Genomic DNA, 20,536 nt, shown 5'->3' on the forward strand with positions numbered 1-20,536 from the left:
GGCTTTGGTCACACATCTCCATAGACTTCATCACAGATCATCCACACGAGAAGACTGTGATCTAGGTGGTTGTGAACACATTTTCCAAAATGTCTTATTTCATTCCATTAAGCAAGCTTCCTACTGCAAAGGAATTATCTACAATATTCTTGGATCGTATGGTTAAACTCCATGGTATTCCTAAATATTGTGTCAGACAGAGGAGTTAAATTTGTAATAACATTTTGGAGATATTTTTGTAGGAGTTTAGGTGTCACTCTCGTTCTCATAAACCTTTAACCTGGAAACTAACAGGCAGACTGAAAGGCTGAATCAAGTTTTATAACAATATCTGATGTTATGTTGCTGACAATCAAAGTGAGTGGGTATCGTGTATGTCATTGGCCGAACTGGCCCTTAATAATCATCTTAACAGTTCTACCAATACTTCGCCGCTCTTCTATAATTATGGCTTTCACCCTCACATGTGCGTGTTTAGGTAATTGGTTTCTGATAATCCGGAGGTGGAGGTTGTATCTGATAAACTGTGCACAGTCTAGGACCAGGTTCATATGAACCTGATGAGTTTGCAGGAGGTTAAAAAAAAGAACTGCTAACAGAAGGAGATCTCAAGGGGCTAATTTGGTGCTGGGTGAGAAAGTGTGGTTATCTACCAAAAATATTTGTCTAAAGGTACCATACAAACAATTTGCACCAAATGTCATTGGTCCATATGAAATTGTAGAGATAATTAATCCTGCATCCTTTCATCTAAAATATCCCAATTCTTTTAAAAGTCACAATGTTTTTCACAAACTCTTGTTAAAAAAAAATAATAATGTAACTCCTCTGGTTCCTCAGAAACCTCTTGGTCCGGTGGAGGGGAACTAAATTTGAAGTAGGAAGAATTCTGGATTCTATAAGGATCCATATTAAGTTGCAATATCTGATTCACTGGAAAGGTTATGGTCCTGAGGAGAGGTTAGTGGTGTTGGCCGAGAAAGTCTATGTGGATCGGTTGATTAAGAGATTCCATGAGTTACATCCTGACAAACCCGCTCTTATTGAGGGTCCAGTGTTCTCTCCTAAAGGTTTTTACAGCTTTGTGCACTTTTTTAACCTCTTAAGAACTGGCTAATTATTATTTTTTTTTTGGCGTTTTCGTTTCCGTTCTTCCTGCCTTCAAAGAATTTTCTTACATTTTTCATTCACATAGCCACATGATGGCTTAGGCTACTTTCACATTTGCATTTGGTGCGGATCAGTCTTGTATCTGCACAGACTGATCCGCACCGATAATGCAAACGCTTGTATCCATTCATAACGTATCCGTTTGCATTATTCATAAAAAAAAAGTCTAAGCCAAAACGGATCCGTCTTGACTTACATTGAAAGTCAATGGGGGACGGATCCGTTTTCAATTGCACCATATTGTGTCAGTGAAAAACGTGTCTGTCCCCATTGACTTATGATGTAAGTCAGGACGGATCCGTTTGGCTCCGCACTAGTCACACGGTCACCAAAATGCTGTAAGCTGCGTTTTAGTGACCATCTAAAAAACGCAACAGAGACCAAACGCAGCAAAATTGATGCATTCTGAACGGATCCTTATCCATTCAGAATGCATTGGGGCTGAACTGATCCGTTTTGGGCCGCTTGTGAGAGCCCTGAAACGTCAATGTTAGACCTCTGTGGGGACACAATACTGTGTGATCCTCTGATTGCCTAAAGCATTAACTGCAAATCACTCCTGGGTCACATGCTGCATGTGGACACGTCACTGCTGAGGCCAGTTGTTGGCTGTAGCGGCGCACATGACTGGAAGTTTACTGAACAGGGAGACAGAAAGCAGATGAGTACAGTCGTGGCCAAAAGTTTTGAGAATGACACAAATATTAGTTTTCACAAAGTTTGCTGCTAAACTGCTTTTAGATCTTTGTTTCAGTTGTTTCTGTGATGTAGTGAAATATAATTACACGCACTTCATACGTTCCAAAGGCTTTTATCGACAATTACATGACATTTATGCAAAGAGTGAGTATTTGCAGTGTTGGCCCTTCTTTTTCAGGACCTCTGCAATTCGACTGCGCATGCTCTCAATCAACTTCTGGGCCAATCCCTGACTGATAGCAACCCATTCTTTCATAATCACTTCTTGGAGTTTGTCAGAATTAGTGGGTTTTTGTTTGTCCACCCGCCTCTTGAGGATTGACCACAAGTTCTCAATGGGATTAAGATCTGGGGAGTTTCCAGGCCATGGACCCAAAATGTCAATGTTTTGGTCTCTGAGCCACTTAGTTATCACTTTTGCCTTATGGCACGGTGCTCCATCGTGCTGAAAAATGCATTGTTCTTCACCAAACTGTTGTTGGATTGTTGGAAGAAGTTGCTGTTGGAGGGTGTTTTGGTACCATTCTTTATTCATGGCTGTGTTTTTGGGCAAAATTGTGAGTGAGCCCACTCCCTTGGATGAGAAGCAACCCCACACATGAATGGTCTCAGGATGCTTTACTGTTGACATGACACAGGACTGATGGTAGCGCTCACCTTTTCTTCTCCGGACAAGCCTTTTTCCAGATGCCCCAAACAATCGGAAAGAGGCTTCATCAGAGAATATGTATTGACCCAGTCCTCAGCAGTCCATTCACCAAACTTTCTGCAGAAGATCAATCTGTCCCTGATGTTTTTTTTGGAGAGAAGTGGCTTCTTTGCTGCCCTTCTTGACACCAGGCCATCTTCCAAAAGTCTTCGCCTCACTGTGTGTGCAGATGCGCTCACACCTGCCTGCTGCCATTCCTGAGCAAGCTCTGCACTGGTGGCACTCCGATCCCGCAGCTGAATCATCTTTAGGAGACGATCCTGGCGCTTGCTGGACTTTCTTGGACGCCCTGAAGCCTTCTTAACAAGAATTGAACCTCTTTCCTTGAAGTTCTTGATGATTCTATAAATGGTTGATTGAGGTGCAATCTTAGTAGCCACAATATCCTTGCCTGTGAAGCCATTTTTATGCAACGCAATGATGGCTGCACGCGTTTCTTTGCAGGTCACCATGGTTAACAATGGAAGAAAAATGATTTTAAGCATCACCCTCCTTTTAACATGTCAAGTCTGCCATTTTAACCCAATCAGCCTGACATAATGATCTCCAGCCTTGTGCTCGTCAACATTCTCACCTGAGTTAACAAGACGATTACTGAAATGATCTCAGCAGGTCCTTTAATGACAGCAATGAAATGCAGTGGAAAGTTTTTTTGGGGATTAAGTTAATTTTCATGGCAAAGAAGAACTATGCAATTCATCTGATCACACTTCATAACATTCTGGAGTATATGCAAATTGCTATTATAAAAACTTAAGCAGCAACTTTTCCAATTTCCCATATTTATGTAATTCTCAAAACTTTTGGCCACGACTGTATGTTTTTTTTTCCAACAGGTATAGCAGGCTGGGGATTTAAATTTAAATAAGTGCACAAAGCTGTATAACCTCTTTAAAGGTATTTTTCTGCCTTTTTTTTTTAAGGGATCACCTATCCTCAGTATATGGCATCACTAGCTGATCAGCAAGGGTCCAACACACCGCCCCCCCAGGTGATGGAGCTACACCAAACAGCTCGTTGGCAAACAAAACACAACAGATTCCAATGTTTAATTATTTATTCAACAAAAATAAAGCCAAAAATTAATTAAAAGTTTGTAGAACTACCTTTAAAAAAAATAACGAAGTGAAGTAAACATTTTCTGTATGAATCGTTCTAGAGGAATAACTTTGCTTCAGTTCATTGAGGTTTGTGGGCATTCGTTTATGTATCACTCTCTTAAGGTCCTGACCACAGCATTTCAAACGGGCTTAGGTCTGGATTTTGACAAAGTAATTTCAACACCTTAATTCTTTTCTTTTGAAGCCATTTTGACCTAGATTTGCTGATCTGCTTGGGATCATTGTTCTGTTACATGACCCAGTTGCAGCCAAGCTTTAGCCATTGGATAGATTGCCTCACATTTGACTCTAGAATACTTTGGTATAAAGAGGAGTTCATGGTCGACTCAATGAATGCAAGGTACCTAGTTCCTGTTGCTGCAAAATAAGCCCAAATCATCACTCCTCCACCACAGTGCTTGACAGCTGGTATGAGGTGTTTGTGCTGTTATGCTGTGTTTGATTTTAGCCAAACATGGAGGTGTGCATTATTGCCAAACATCTTCACTTTGGTGCAGAAGTCTTGTGGTTTGTTCAGATGCACCAGAGGCTTTCTCCTGATGGCCCTTCTAAACAACTCATACTTGTTCAGTCTTTTTCTAACTGTAATATCTGTGGGGATTCACTCTGGTAGTTAGGATAAGCGGGCGCAGTACAGAGGCAAAATACAAGTTTGTGATTCAAACTTCAGTGTTTATTCACACATGGTGCCAAAAACAAAACGTCACTTTTGCAGTGTTGGTGTTACTTCACACCCAATGGCAAGTTAATATAACAAAAAGTCACCTTTGTAGCAGTTCTGCCTCAGAAAGTCCAAATACAGGCTTTAAGCGGCCTGTTCCCCTGACACACAGATCTCAGCTCTCCAGCACAGGCCTCGATCTTAGCACACACACATGGCTTCTGAGCCCAGATGCCTATTTAAGGACAGCCAGGTGCTGCCAAAACCCGGACCGGCACTTAAAATCCAGTTCGGTATTTGACCTCACCTTGCTGTAAATCAGCCCAGCAGCACATACTGGGAGGAAAATACCTGTTTTCCCAGACCAAACATCTCACTGTGTCATATACCCCCCCTTTGTTCAACCCTGAGGGGGTAAACACATGCCAAACAGTGTACACGGGACAGGGCATCCGTGTTTCCCTGTAACCGGCCTGCCCTGTGTTCCACTGAAAACTTAAAGTTTTGTAGGGAGAGAAACCACCGGGTGACCAGGGCATTTCTGTTCTTGGGCTGGCTCATCCACTTGAGAAGGGAGTGGTCAGTCACCAGGCAGAATTTTCTCCCCAATAAATAATAGCGGAGAGACTCGAGAGCCCACTTGATAGCCAGGCACTCTCTCTCCACTATACTATACCGGGTCTCGGCTGGGGTGAGATTATGGCTGAGGAAGACAACGGGATACTCCTCCCCGTTGATTTCCTAAGACAGTACAGCACCGAGGCCTACTTCGGCGGCATCGGTCTGTACTATAAACTCCCTTTTGGCGTCTCCAAAACTGGGGACTCGCACAGGGCCGACTTCAAAGCGGGGAAAGCCTCTTCCACCCGATCTTCCCAGCGAACCATCATTGACTTGTGTCACTTCAAGAGCAATGTCAATGGCTCGGCCACCGTTGCAAAGTGGGGGATCAAACCTCATGTAATAGCCCACTATTTCCAGGAATGACTTTACTTGCCTAGTGGTGACAGGTCGGGCAAATTTCGCAATGCCTCTATTTTGTTCACTTAGGGTTTGATGACTCTGCTCCCAATGACATACCCCAAGTACTTAGTCTCCTCCAACCCTATTGCACATTTTTTTAGGTTAACAGTTAGTCCCACCTTCCGAAGGGAGTCCACTACAGCCTGGACTTTGGATAGGTGACTTTCCCAGTCGGTGTTGTGGATGACAATACCGTCCAGGTAAGCCGAAGCGTACTGACAATGTGGACGCAGCACAATGTCCATAAGCAGTTGAAAAGTGGCAGGGGCCCCATGCAGACCAAAGGGTAGCACCTTTTACTGATACAGCTCCTCAGGTGTGATGAAGGCAGTTTTCTCTTTGGCAGCCTCCGTTATAAGGGCACCTGCCAGAACCCTTTTGTGAGGTCCAAAACAGAAAAATATCGGGCTTGTCCTAACCACTCGATAAGCTCATCCACCCGGGGCATGGGATAAGCATCGAATTTGGAAATCTCGTTCAGTTAAGAAAATCATTACAGAACCGTAACTTCTTATCTGGCTTGGGTATTAGGACTATAGGACTGGCCAACTGACTTTTAGACTCCTCGATGACATCTAGTTGCAGCATTAACTGCACTTCCTCTGAGATGGCTTGTTGCCGAGCCTCGGGTACCCAGTATGGTTTTAACTGGACTTCGGTACTTCGACAAATCGGTACTTTAACTGGACAAACGGTACTTCGATAATCGGGAGAGGAACTAGGGGACTACGGAAATTGGCTGGGGGCTAGTTATCTTGCAGATCGGGCAAGACATACAAAACTCTTCTACCTCTCTGAATATGCTAGGCCAGTAAAACCGCTGTACTATACGACTCTGTTTTCTGCAACCCCAGGTGACCCCCGAGAACGTGGTGGTGGGCATATCTAAGACGAGTTTGTGATAAGCCTTGGGGATCACCAACTGTTCAATATGCTCACCCCGTAGTTGATTTAAACAATACAGCATACCCTGATGAACCACAAAACGGGGAAACACCGACTCGGCCCCAGGTTGTTGTGGTTCACCATCTACTATTAACACATTCTCCCAGGCTCGGGATAGGGTTGGATCCCAGTGTTGTGTGGTACCAAAATTATCCCCGGAGACACTGAGGTCTGCCAATTCAGGACTCAGCGGCAAGTCATTCACGTCTCCCACCATCACACTCAGCAGGGTTGTCTCCCCGTCATTCATCGAAGTGGCGGTCACCCCCACCGCTGGCCTTCGGCCTCGGGTCCCCGTGTTGTGGTCTCCCCCCTGAGCAAGGCCACTCTGCTGGGGTTACCCCTGTCTCATGGGTATAGGCAATTCTCATAGCAGGCCACAGTGCCGGGAAGCCCGGGAAGTTTCTCCCTATTATGAGTTCATAAAGCAGATTTGTGGCGACAGCCACCTCGTTGGTCCATCTTCCGGCCACTGTGGTTAGAGACACCAGTGCGGTGGGATAGTCTTAAGTCTCCGTGGATGCACATTACCCCGACTTTCCGGCCAGTACACTCAGTGGACCGCACCAAGCTAGCCCATACTAGGGTCACCAGACTCCCTGAGTCCAGCAGAGCCTCCGGCGGAGTGTGGCGGAGGGTCTCCCACTTCCACCTGGCACAAGTGATCTAGAGACTCTGGGGTACCTGTTGCACAGCCTCCTGGCATATAGCGACTGACGGTAGCCATAGTTAGTGTCCATGGGCTCAACCCGATGGGGACAGTCAGTCCTTACATGGCCAGGCTCCTGACACCGCCAGCAGACTATCGGAGCCAGGTCCACCGTGGGTACATCGGGTTTTATCGTACCAAATCTCCGGGCCTGATAGATTCCTGATAGCTTCATAGCATTCCACCAGGTTCACCATCTCAAGGGCATTGCCAGGAGACACCTGACAGATCCAGTGCTGGAGAGGGTATGGCAAAGCCCTCCAGAACTTATCGGCTAACAGATGATCCAGCATAGCAGTGGGACTCAGCACGTCAGGCTGTAGCCATTTTTGAAAGAAGTGAAGTTATAATACTGGTGTCTTGCAGGCTCAGCCGGATTGAACCCCCAATGATGCACCCGCTGGGCCCGGACCAACACATTCACCCCCAGTCTTGCCAGAATCTTACCCTTGACTTTCTGGTAGTCTGCCGCTTGATCGTCCGGCAAGTCGAAATAGACCCGCTGGGAATCGGATGGCAGAAACAAAGCGACTACCTCAGCCCACTGGTCTCGGGGTAGCTTCTCCCTTGTGGCCACCTTCTCGTACATCGCCAGGTAGGTTCTGACGTCATCTGCGGGTGTCATCTTGGGGATCGCCGCACGGACCGTTTTCTGGGCATCACGGGCGCGCAGGGTTGCTCCTGCTGTCTGCAAAGCCATCACGTGTTGTAGCAGCTGCTGGTTTGTTTCTTGCTGCTGCCTGTTAGCCTCCACAAGTGCCTTCATTACTGCCTCAATTTTGTCAAGGGTCATGGGTTGAAATTTAACGGGTTTAATGCAATAAATACAACCATAGCAGGCAGAAAAAAAAAAAATATATATATATATATTTCGCCGCTTAAGCCTGCCTCTCAGCGCTTGCCTGCATTCTCCACCAATTGTGGGGATTCGCTCTGGTAGTTAGGATAAGCGGGTGCAGTACAGAGGCAAAATTCTAACTTCAGTGTTTATTTACACATGGTGCCCAAATAAAACGTCACTTTTGCAGTGTTCATGTTACTTCACACCCAATGGCAAGTTAATATAACAAAAAGTCCCCTTGGTGGCAGTTCTGCCTCAGAAAGTCCAAATACAGGCTTTAGGCGCCTGTTCCCCTGACACATAGGTCTCAGCTCTCCAGCCCAGCACAAGCCTCAGATCCCAGCACACACACATGGCTTCTGAGCCCAGATGCATATTTAAGGTCAGCCAGGTGCTGCCAAAACCCGGATCAGCACTTAAAATCCGGTCCGGTATTTGACCTCACCTGGCTGTAAATCAGCCCAGCAGCACATACTGGGACGAAAATACCTGTTTTCCCAGACCAAACCTCTCACTGTGTCACATATCATACACCTGAACATTTTACATGCTAACCAAGTCTTGTAGAACCTTAGATTTTGCAATTTCTCTGACCATTGCGTGATCTGACCTTGGAGTGAATTTGCTGGGAGGTCCACTCCCGTAAAGACTGTCATGAATGTTTTCCACATGTGAATATTCTTGCTCATTGTAGACTCGTGGACTTCAAATTGTTTGGAAATGTCTTTTTAACACTTCCCAGACTGATGGGAGGGGTTAGCGGATATCTTTCCTCCTTGGCTCTGAGTTAACACATGCCTAAATGCTCCAAATGAGCAAAACTTATAGAGGTGGTCTGGTCACACTTGCTGATGATCAGTTAATCAAGGGCATTTGAATAGCAGCATCTGCTTACCCTCTTAATTCCTATGGAAGCGTGTACTTATTTTTTCAGACAACTTCTGCATTCTGACTTTTTGGTAAATACTGTAAATAATGACATGGTGTAGTTTGTCATGTCTTGTTGTTCACCTGAGGTTGTATTTACCTAAATTTTAAGACCTTCTAAGGACCAGATTTTTTTATTTATTATGTCCTGATTTGTAAAACCATAGAATTCAAAGAGTATGTACTGTTTTTTCTCTCTGTACATGGGAAAGTTCCGATTTGAAGGGCTTGGCAGAAAGAGGCCAGGGTAAAGATGAGAAAATTGATTCTAACAAATCGATTCATCTTCCTAGCAGGACTTCTTCACCTGTGATTGGCTCCCCGCGCAGATGAAGTACCTCTGGAAGCAGCGATGGCAGCTCTAAAGCTAAAGCTGAGTCTCTTCCCTTGAACTGCTAATCGGAGCAGAGGTGAAGACGGAAAATTGTCAGTGCTGTGGTAAATATCGGGCCTTGTCAATCTAGAGGCAGTTGGGCGCTTCACCTGTGGGGACGGTCATTCACAAGTAAAGAGGTACTGCTAATGAGAGAAATCGATTCAACAGAATCGATTCGCCATCTCTATGTCAGGGGTATAACTTAATCTTCACAAATGTATTTTAATAAAAACTTACAAAAAATATGTACAATGATATTTTCAGAAAGGGGCTTCTGTGAGGAAAACCTCTTTGCAAGCGGTCTAAGCCATTACCCAGTTCAATAAAATCTAGCTGACAGCTTGGAACCGGCGATTTATAAGGAATTATGAATCGCCCAGTCATCACAGGAGCAAACCGGATACATATTTGTGTCCCGATGGCCACGATGAACATGCCCATAGTCTTAGTTTGGTGGTGGGATGCCAGGGAAAGGATATATACATATCTCCCCACAGAATCCAAATAACGGTACCATGTTTGGACTCTAATAGTAGCCGGAACCCAGGTGGATCTGTTAGTCCCAGAACCATTCACCTGTGAAGTTCTGGTCTGAAACTATGAACCCTAAAGGGTTTTGTGGGTCGTTTAATGCCCGCCCAGAAGAGGGGGAGTGGACCCTTCCCAGAGGAGGGTCCGGCTACAGTTTAAAGGGCTTGTGCCAGCAAGTGGGCGTGTCTTTTCTCTGAAGGAGAGGCGTCGTGCCATGTGTTTAGAGGGACCTGCAACCAGCTGACATCACTGCCCTCCATGTGAATACAGCAAAGGACTAATCATAACCCAAAGGAACATTCATCTACCCGGTAACTGACTTGTGCTCTGTGTAATCCTGTTTGTACCATATTACCTGTATTTGTAACCTCAGACCACTGTATATATTCTTTGTGTATATTGTGTTATCTAGTGTGCCCTTAAGGCGATTAAATATATAATTTAATCTTGTGATGTCTTGTATCTCGATCACGAATCCCCACGTCCATTTTTCGGCCAAGTTATAAGCTACTGCGGGTTGGTTTCTCACCCTATATAATCCCGTTAGTGGACCAGACTTATATCAAACGAGAATCTGGTGGCAGTGTACCAGGGCTGAGAAAGCGCTGTTTCACTGTGGCAGTGAAAAGGCTCTCTCAGCTTGTTGCCTCTCTATGCCCCGCGTGGACAGGAGGTGTCTGTGTAAACTGTACCAAGCTCACCTTACATGCTCCTCCGGGAGGGCGTAACGTCATGTCTTGGTAACCAGTGACCATACCGCGTCAACGTAGCTGACGTCAAGCGGGCAAGAGGGGTGGTATCCCTCACATATGGCTTCTATATTTATTTTAGCATTTTGTGTATTATCCTTAGTGTAATAATAGAATAACGCTGTATAATTGGGAGCTATCTGTATAAAATTCCCTTTAGATGAGCCTAGGCAGTTTGTCAGTGGAGGAGGCCACTGCATTTCCATACAGCAATCTTCCCAATAGTATGGGAGGGGGAATCCTTAATGCCATCGCTTGTTCCCATACAGACTCATTGTTTACCAGCTTTAGAGCATGTTTACACAGCACGATCTGCTGCTGGCACAATCTATTAGTAATTAGCAGCACCTTTACACCGCCAGATAAACGCCAGATAAACGCTAATGAACAATTATCTGGTGGATTCTCGACCCGTGTAAGGGGCCCTTTACTCTGCAGACCTGTGGGGAATTTAGATACTTTGCCAATGCCCTACAGGCACCATTAAGGCTGAATTCACACTTCAGTGACGTGGTCACTTATTTCCATCAGCTATTGTGAGCCAAAACCAGTAGTAAAGCCGACTGAGAAATAAGATATAATGTAAAGATTTTCTCTTCTGTGCTTTTGACCTGTGACTAGTTTTGGCTCACAATAACTGATGAAAATAACTGAACTTACCTATTAATACTGTAACTAAATTTATGACTGCAGCAATTACAATGTAAATGTTTGTTTTTCTTCTGATAATAATGTGGCTTCTGCCATGATTTGGCATCATCTGTCATACCCGTATAATTTTCAATCATAGTACAGTACTATGAACAAAGAAAATTCATAGAGGATTATTACATAAAGTATATAAAACACACAACAATGAATAGTCAATGTTGAGTACTATAAAAATATCCTATCCATTATACTTACTTTTTGTAAGCACATTTAACATTATAGCCAGCAGCTGTATTTAGAACAGGAATCCCAAGGTCTTGAAAAACCTGTTTCCAAACTGCTCCACTTTCAATCTGGGAATTCAAAGCAGAATATACAAAAATACATCATGATGGAATAATATGATTTATTCAGATATACACATTTTAATAGACAGTAATGAACTGAAAAATTATTATACTAATTTAACATTAACGTTCACATAAATAATATACACTCCTCAATATTGAAACTGCAACAACAAAAACAAAGACAAAGTCATAAGGTTATACAAATTGAGGAAGTAGCAGGTGTCCTAAGATCTGCATATTTTCAAACACTTAGCTCTAATCAGTGGCATGTGGGAGGAGCATAAAAGCTACACTAAATGTAAAGTTTATTAGCATCACAAAACCTCAAATATCGGATCAAGTTGTGTGGGATGATTGTGAGATTCCTCTTGTTCAGCTATCGGTCTGGAGACCATGCAACAATGCTATGAAAGCCTTCAAAAGGGAATGTCACATGGGTCCTACTTCCAGGATTATGATGTGGGGTGGCATAACATACAGTAGCCAGACCCCTCTAGTCTTCATTTCAGGTACAACAACCGCTAAATGTTACATTGATTTGGTCATGGAACCAGTATTATGGTCATTTCTCCAAGGTGTCCCAGGAGCCATCTTTCAACAGGACGCCATGCTACACTCTGCTCGTGTTACTGTGTGCAGCCTGCATGGCCTAAACGTGCCTTCATGGGCTGCAGAGTCTTCGTACTTGTCTCCCATCGTGCGCATCTGGGACGTTACTGGTCGGCAATTGTAAAGGGAGCTGCCAGCAGCGGATCTTGATCATTTGCGTGCCCGAGTGCATTCAGTGTGGCAGAACATTTCTAACTTTGTTGAAGCAATGCCAAGGTGTGCAAGTGTGTGTGTATTTCTGCAAGTGGTGCTCATACTCAACACTGAATAAATCGACACGTTTTTAATATTTTGTTTCCATTTTTTATCTTTTGCATATCATTAACATGTCTATCGAACCTGTGATTTCAATAATAAATAAAAAAATTTGCAACTAAACAATAAAATAATTCCACCACTTTTCTTTCTTGGTTTTGTCATTTTAATGTTGAAGAGTATATATAGCAAAATGAGAGGGAAAGATACTTACATTACTAAATCCTCCAAGTTTATGTACAAGGCGGAACAATTTAAAAAGATTCAAGTTTCGGTACCCTAACACAGGTCTCTTGTTAATAGGTGTTCCTGGAAAAAACAGAGGAGAACTTAGATTCTTTGTTTTATACTCCTTACCTTCCAAAGGCCAGTACCTTTTATTTTTACATTCACATGAGACAAGCTGTACTTTCTAATGGTACAATTTAATATTCTACAGTCAATGACAAAAAAAATTAAAAATAACTCACCCAAGTCTCAGACTGCTGCAAAACTCTGTATACAATTAAGTCCTCATCCCCACAACTGTATTTTATATCCATTTCCAATTATCATTTTTTGGGGATTGCACATGGAACCATTCATTTCTATGGGTTGGCAAACAAAAACGGACAGAACCCAGATGTCACACATGTGCTGTCCGCATCTGTGTGTCCGTTCCACAAATAATAAACCATCTTCTATTTTTGTCCTTATTGCGGACAAAAATTCTAGTAATGGGAGTGCGAATTGCGTGCGGAAGGTGTATGTATTTTGCAGATGCAAAATCTCTTGTGCATGAGGCCTAAGTGTCAGACAGATATGTAAATGATTACAGGTGTGGTCTTGCCACAAGACAGCATAAAAGTGCTACCTCCTCTGGCCTATAAATAGGCTCTCACAGGGTACTTTTGGGTAGCGTACCTCTTAGGGTACTTTCACACTAGCGTTATTCTTTTCCAGTATTGAAATCCGGTAAAGGAACTCAATACCGGAAAAAAAACGCTTCCGTTTTGTCCCAATGCATTCTGAATGGAAAGCAATGCGTTCAGTATGCATCAGGATGTCTTCCGTTCAGTCCCTTGGTTACATGCAGTGAATGAGAAACAATTAACACGCTCGAACATTACTCATAACTCCAGCAAAAGTGGATCGCCTTATTGTATATCACTCCAGCTGGACCAAGTACGTCCAACACCAGGACATCTTTTTTCCCTAAACTCATCTGTACCAGCGCAGCAACTCCCGACCACGTGGGATGCCACGGAGTGAGCCGGTGAGCGCGCAACAGAGGAATCGCGATCCTGACAACATTGCAATCATCCGGTCACTTCCTCTCTTCCCATCCATAGTCCAGACAACAGTCAATTCCGTTAAGTACATACAAAAAGGTTGAGATAAGTTGAGAAATGCGCTGTATAATGATACGCTACATGCTTGCCCTGCACAGACATCTTGCAGAGCATGCTATTTATTATCTATTTATATACGAGTTCTTATATATATTTATTTACTTTTATCTAGAATTTTATTAGAATTTTTCATTATTTTATGAAATACCTATGTTTTATACATATCTTACAACCATGTTTCTTGCTTATTTATCATACTGTTTTATATTGGTTAAACACTCAAATACACTAGCGATCGCTTGGACAAAGTATATACTAACTCTGTACTGAATCCCATGGGCTGTGTCTCAAAAAATTATAGCATCGGCGCTGCCAGGGCAATGGGTCACGTGACCGCACAGATGCGATCACGTGATATCCTACGTCACCCATTGCAGCCGTCGGCCCGGAATAGTCATCTGAGCATGCGCCCCACACACGCCAAGTACCGCGGTGCCAGGCCTCTCCCCCTGTCTTTGCATAAGAGGACGGCGATCACTAGAGGATGCTCTTGCTTCCGGCTTCCCGAGTCATGTGACCGCTTGTATTTGCGATCACATGATCGGGAGTTTCTAATACAATTTAAACGATCCTACCAGTAATAATGTTAGTTTCTGTATAAATGTGGAAGCGGTTTTATGTCTAGACTATAAAAATAGCTACACACTCATAATACTGTTTGTTTTTTAATACTTAGACTGCACTCTGGATGACACCTAGGGGTGGCCCCTCCCCTTAGGGGGCGTCACTTAGGTGCATCCTTTTGGCGTTTTTTTTTTACATGCTTTACCTTTAAATATTCATTTATTTGATATATTCATTGTATCATTATGAAACCTGATGAAGGAGAGATTGTGATCCCTGAAACGGGTTGTTTCTATTAAACAAGAAGAATTCTTTCATTAAGACCGTCTTCACCAGTGATTTCGCGCCGAAGAAGAATCTCTCTCTTTCTCTACTATAAATTCCTTTTGGGGACTGGACATCCCATCCAAAAGAATATATAATCTGCGGCTGCAGTCCTGGCAAAAAGGCCTTATCTCTACTAAGTCTAGGGTAGAGTTGTGCCTACATGAGCACAACTCCACAAGGTGAGTTTGGATATTTCTCACTGTATTAATCTATCTGGTTGAACATACTACCCTATTGTGCGCTCCCTTTTCTCTTCTTTTCCCTCAAACTGGAGGGAAATCTAGATTTGTCCTTGGCACAAGACTTCCTCTCATAGGACTGGTAAGGTACTGGCAACAAAATTACAAACCATACACCAAAGTCTTTGTCTAATAACTAGAATTATGTGAGATTGCCAGACATATATAAAGAAATCTTTCTTTACCAAGTGACTTTGCGTCCAGAATATGGTCAAAAGGATATCAGTCTGGTCTATACACCACCAATATATATCTGCACTAACCTAACAATATCAGGAGCAATATTATTTGAACTATTACCCCGATATATTCCTCCTATATACTGGTCTACCAAGCTGGCAACCGCATCAGTGACTTTTTGATTTTTAACTTTTTATAAAAAAAAAAATTTTTTTACGTTTCTACTTCTAATTTTTTTATTTCTTATTATCATATTCTATTTTTGAAGTTGATCAACTGCAATGTACAATGTTTATGTGACATAAGATCTTGATGAATGGTGGATGTCTGATAGTATTAACCTTAACGTTTCAGGGTGACTAGTCATGCATCCACATACTTGTATGTGTATTTTATGTTACCGGGACTGCTGCAGAATGGAAACATATCGACTTTAGCAACAAATCCAGGTTCTGTTTGGGATCCTATGATGGTTAGGTTTGAGTATGGAGGCATCATGGTGAGCACTTCAATCCTGCCTTTGCTGTGGAGCAACACAATTCCCCAAATGTTGGTAAGAACATCTGGGAAGCTATCACATTGACAGTTGGTCACCCCTACTAGTGATATGAGGGACGCTAACAGCTCAGAGATATGTGAATTACATCCTGTGGGCACATCTGTTACCTCTCATGGCAGGGCTTCTAACTGGCATTTTTAAGAAGGATAATTGCCCACACACAGCAAGGACCCGGTATGTCGCTGCATTATTGCAACACTTCCTTGGCCTGCCCGGCCTCCAGCTTTATCGACAATTGAGCATCCACAGTATATGGGACCAGCTTGGATGCCAGCTTCAGCAACCTATGAATGTGCAGGATCTACAGCCCAGCTGCAATATCTGTGGGGCAAATGCCCTGTATGCCTCCATGCCCAACCGTATCTCATTTTGTATCCAGGCTACAGGTGGACCAACAGGGTACTAGAGCCTCCTTTCAATTGTACAGTTTCCCAGCAAATACACTGCTCAAAAAAATAAAGGGAACACAAAAATAACACATCCTAGATCTGAATTAATTAAATATTCTTCTGAAATACTTAATTGTTCTTTACATAGTTGAATGTGCTGACAACAAAATCACACACAAAAGAAATGGAAGTCAAATTTTTCAACCCATGGAGGTCTGGATTTGGAGTCACACTCAAAATTAAAGTGGAAAAACACACTACGGGCTGATCCAACTTTGATGTAATGTCCTTAAAACAAGTCAAAATGAGGCTCAGTAGTGTGTGTGGCCTCCACGTGCCTGTATGACCTCCCTACAATGCCTGTGCATGCTCCTGATGAGGTGGCGGACGGTCTCCTGAGGGATCTACTCCCAGACCTGGACTAAAGCATCTGCCAACTCCTGGACAGTCTGTGGTGCAACGTGACGTTGGTGGATAGAGCGAGACATGATGTCCCAGATGTGCTCAATTGGATTCAGGTCTGGTAAACGGGCGGGCCAGTCCATAGCATCAATGCCTTCGTCTTGCAGGAACTGCTGACACACTCCAGCCACATGAGGTCTAGCATTGTCTTGCATTAGGAGGAACCCAGGGCCAACCGCACCAGCATATGGTCTCACAAGGGGTCTGAGGATCTCATCTCGGTACCTAATGGCAGTCAGGCTACCTCTGGCGAGCACATGGAGGGCTGTGCGGCCCTCCAAAGAAATGCCACCCCACACCATTAATGACCCAATGCCAAACAGGTCATGCTGGAGGATGTTGTAGGCAGCAGAACGTTCTCCACGGCGTCTACAGACTCTGTCACGTCTGTCACATGTGCTCAGTGTGAACCTGCTTTCATCTGTGAAGAGCAGAGGGCGCCAGTGGCGAATTTGCCAATCTTGGTGTTCTCTGGCAAATGCCAAACGTCCTGCACGGTGTTGGGCTGTAAGCACAACCCCCACCTGTGGACGTCGGGCCCTCATATCACCCTCATGGAGTCTGTTTGTGGCCTGCTGGAGGTCATTTTGCAGGGCTCTGGCAGTGCTCCTTCTGTTCCTCCTTGCACAAAGGCGGAGGTAGCGGTCCTGCTGCTGGGTTGTTGCCCTCCTACGGCCTCCTCCACGTCTCCTGATGTACTAGCCTGTCTCCTGGTAGCGCCTCAATGCTCTGGACACTACGCTGACAGACACAGCAAACCTTCTTGCCACAGCTCGCATTGATGTGCCATCCTGGATAAGCTGCACTACCTGAGCCACTTGTGTGGGTTGTAGACTCCGTCTCATGCTACCACTAGAGTGAAAGCACCGCCAGCATTCAAAAGTGACTAAAACATCAGCCAGGAACTGAGAAGTGGTCAGGTCACCACCTGCAGAACCACGCCTTTATTGGGGGTGTCTTGCTAATTGCCCATAATTTCCACCTGTTGTCTATCCCATTTGCACAACAGCATGTGAAATTGATTGTCACTCAGTGTTGCTTCCTAAGTGGACAGTTTGATTTCACCGAAGTGTGATTGACTTGGAGTTACATTGTTTAAGTGTTCCCTTTATTTTTTTGAGCAGTGTACTTACCGTACATATATCATCTTCACATTAAAACATATAAAGTTTCATTCAATTAAATTTTTTCAATGAGTGTACTGTATATGATGTATTGGGGAGCTGTGAAAAATATTAATATTAATAGGGTGGAATTGGAAAAAAACATAATTGTGTCATAGTTTCACGGGTTTCGTTTTTACTGTGTTCACTGTGCAGTAAAAATGACACATTGGGCAGATTTACCAATGTTTTATGCCACAATAGTGATTATGACACACAAAATATTTGCACTTTAATTTGTAATTTTTAAAAGTGGCTGGAAAATTTGGAGGGGATAAGTGGGAGGGGGTGTGGACTCCCACAGCCAGCCTGATTTACTAGAAACCAGCTGGCACAGATTTCAATTTCCAGTGCATGCAAAGCCAGAACATGGCATCTTACTCCAGTGCACTTATTACTAACACCAAGCTGAATGTGTATGTGTATGGGGAAGCCGGGAGGGAGCTGTCAAAGGAACAATTGTTCATCTAAGAGCTATTAAATGTGTATGGTCAGCTTAACTATCTCTCTAACATGAGTCTCTAGCTGTTATACAGCCCAAGATATGCCTGCAGAAAGCAGCCCTTTCCCTTCAGTCGGCTGGGACGTCAGCCAGCATGGAGAAGGAAGGGGAGCCAGTGGGGCAGTGCTGAAAGGCTCCAAAGAGAAGACAGAACCAGAGAGCTTCTGTCTCTGCTGTGTTACTGTCCTCTATCTTCATTCAGCAGGACCACGTGGTGAGCGAGATTACGTAATCAAAGGTCCTTTTGCAGGTCCTGAAAGAAGAAAGAAAGAAGACGATGCCGGCTGCTCGCTCAAGTGGATAAGGCGAGTTAATATTTTTTTATTTTGTAACCCCCTCAATCGACATTTTAGTAAGCATTCTGTATTAAGAGTGAATTTACTTTAATGGGGTCCGGGGTTGCTCATACCTATTATCTCCTAGCAACCATGCGTGAAAATCGCACTGCATCCGCACTTGCATTCATTTCTATGGGGCTGGCGTTGCGTGAAAAATGCTGAATATAGAACATGCTGCGATTTTCACGCAACGCACAAGTGATGCGTGAAAATCACTGCTCATTTGCACAGCCCCATTGAAGTGAATGGGTCCGGATTCAGTGAGGGTGCAATGCGTTCACCTCACGCATTGCAGCCGCGCGGAAAACTCGCCCGTGTGAAAGCGGCCTAAGTTAAAAACAGAACATGAAAAAGAGAGATAAAAGCAGCCAGGCTTTAGACAGAGAAATTCATAACCAAAGAGAGTAAAACTAACCCTAAAATGTTCTTCAATTATATAAGTACTAAAAAGTTTAAACCTGAAAGCCCTTTACAGAGTGATGAGGGAGGAGTTGTAGAGAGCAATGAATAAGTAAAAAAAAGTAAACTCCCTATTAAAAGTGGCCAGTCTGACTCAGAAGTGGAGAAGCATCTTAATAATATTAAAAAAGACAAATCACCGGGTCCAGATGGCATACACCCTTGTATTCTAAGGGAATTAAAGGGGTATTGCCATCTGAGACAATGAAGGTATATCGCTAGGATATGCCCCCATTGTCTGATAGGCGCAGGTTCCACCTCTGGGACCCACACCTACACTGAGAACGGAGCGGGGAAGGTGGTGGCCGGAGAACCCCTGGTTTTTCGGGGTCTGGCCACCGCCAAGCGCTTTCCCCATAGGAGTGAATGGGAGCGCACCTCGCTTGTGCTTCTGCTCCTATTCATTTCTATGGGGCTGCCGGAAATAGCTGAGCCAGCTCTCGGCTATTATCGGCGGCCCCATAGAAATGAATGGAGGGCGGTTGCGCATGCGCTGTGTGCCCACCACAATCTTCAGGAGTCCATTCTCGATGTAGGTGCAGAACCCAGAGGTCAATTTTTTAATCCAGAGTCAATGTATCTCATATATCTTGACTTCTCCGAAGCATTTGATACTGTGCCACATAAAAGGTTAGTACATAAAATTGCAATACTTGGACTGGAAAAAAATGTCTGTATGTGGGTAAGGGCTCGTTCATACGAACGTGTGATGCCCGTTGAAGTATTGCGGACCGCATTTGCGGATCCGCAATACACAGGCACCGTTCCGTGGCCATTCCGCATCACAGATGCGGACCCATTCATTTCAATAGGTCCACAAATCCGGAGATGCGGAACGGAAGAACGGAACACTACGGGAGCACTACAGAGTGCTTTCTGGGGTTCCGTTCAGTGCTTCTGCACCGCAAAAAGATAGAACTTGCTCTATATTTTTGCGGAACGGAAGGATCGCGGACCCGTTCAAGTGAATGGGTCTGCGATCCCCATGCGCCTGCCCCACGGATGGCGCCCGTGCACTGCGGACCGCAATTTGCGGTCCACAACACGGGCTTCACACATTCATGTGAACAAGCACTGAGTAACTGGCTCAGTGATAGAAAACAGAGGGTGGTTATTCATGGTACACACTCAAATTGGGTTATTGTCACTAGTGGGGTACCACAGGGGTCAGTATTTGGCCCTATTTTCTTCAATATATTTATTAACCCCTTTCTGCAAAATCTCATACATGTACGAGGGGGAATGTGGTGCCTTACTGCATTCCAAGTGCATGTATGTGATGTGATTGAGAGGGTCCAAGAGCTGCACCCACCTGATCCGTAGCAAGGGCCCAGCTGTTACTGATAGCCGGGCCCCTGCTGCATCCGCCGGAATTGCTGTATGCGGTGATGCCGGCGGATTAACCATTTCACATGCTGCGGTCACCGCTGACTGCGGCACGTGCAGGGTTTACAGTGGGAGGTGGCGCCCTCTGACTCCATCGCCCCTCCGCGCTAGCAGGCGGCCGATTGTTACCATGGAAGCCCTGATGCCTTACACAGGCATCGGAGCCTGCCAGCTACGGAAGCCCAGGCAGACAGTTAAATTCAGTACAATGTATTGTACAGAATTGAGTCATGGATAAAACACTGAAAACG

General features: G+C 44.3%; 1 protein-coding gene across 1 annotated transcript in view; it reads right to left on the reverse strand.

Annotated features, from left to right (window-relative positions):
• Positions 1 to 20,536, reverse strand: part of ARID4B (AT-rich interaction domain 4B) — a 557,657-nt gene that overhangs the window by 227,746 nt on the left and 309,375 nt on the right. The window contains exons 13-14 of the mRNA XM_040429305.1: positions 12,541 to 12,635; positions 11,368 to 11,465 (exon numbers count right to left, since the gene is read on the reverse strand). Of these exons, the coding sequence (XP_040285239.1) occupies positions 11,368 to 11,465; positions 12,541 to 12,635 (193 nt within the window). The remainder of the gene's footprint in view (positions 1 to 11,367; positions 11,466 to 12,540; positions 12,636 to 20,536) is intronic.

This window comes from Bufo bufo, chromosome 4 (assembly GCF_905171765.1).
Source record: "Bufo bufo chromosome 4, aBufBuf1.1, whole genome shotgun sequence".
NCBI lineage: Eukaryota > Metazoa > Chordata > Amphibia > Anura > Bufonidae > Bufo > Bufo bufo.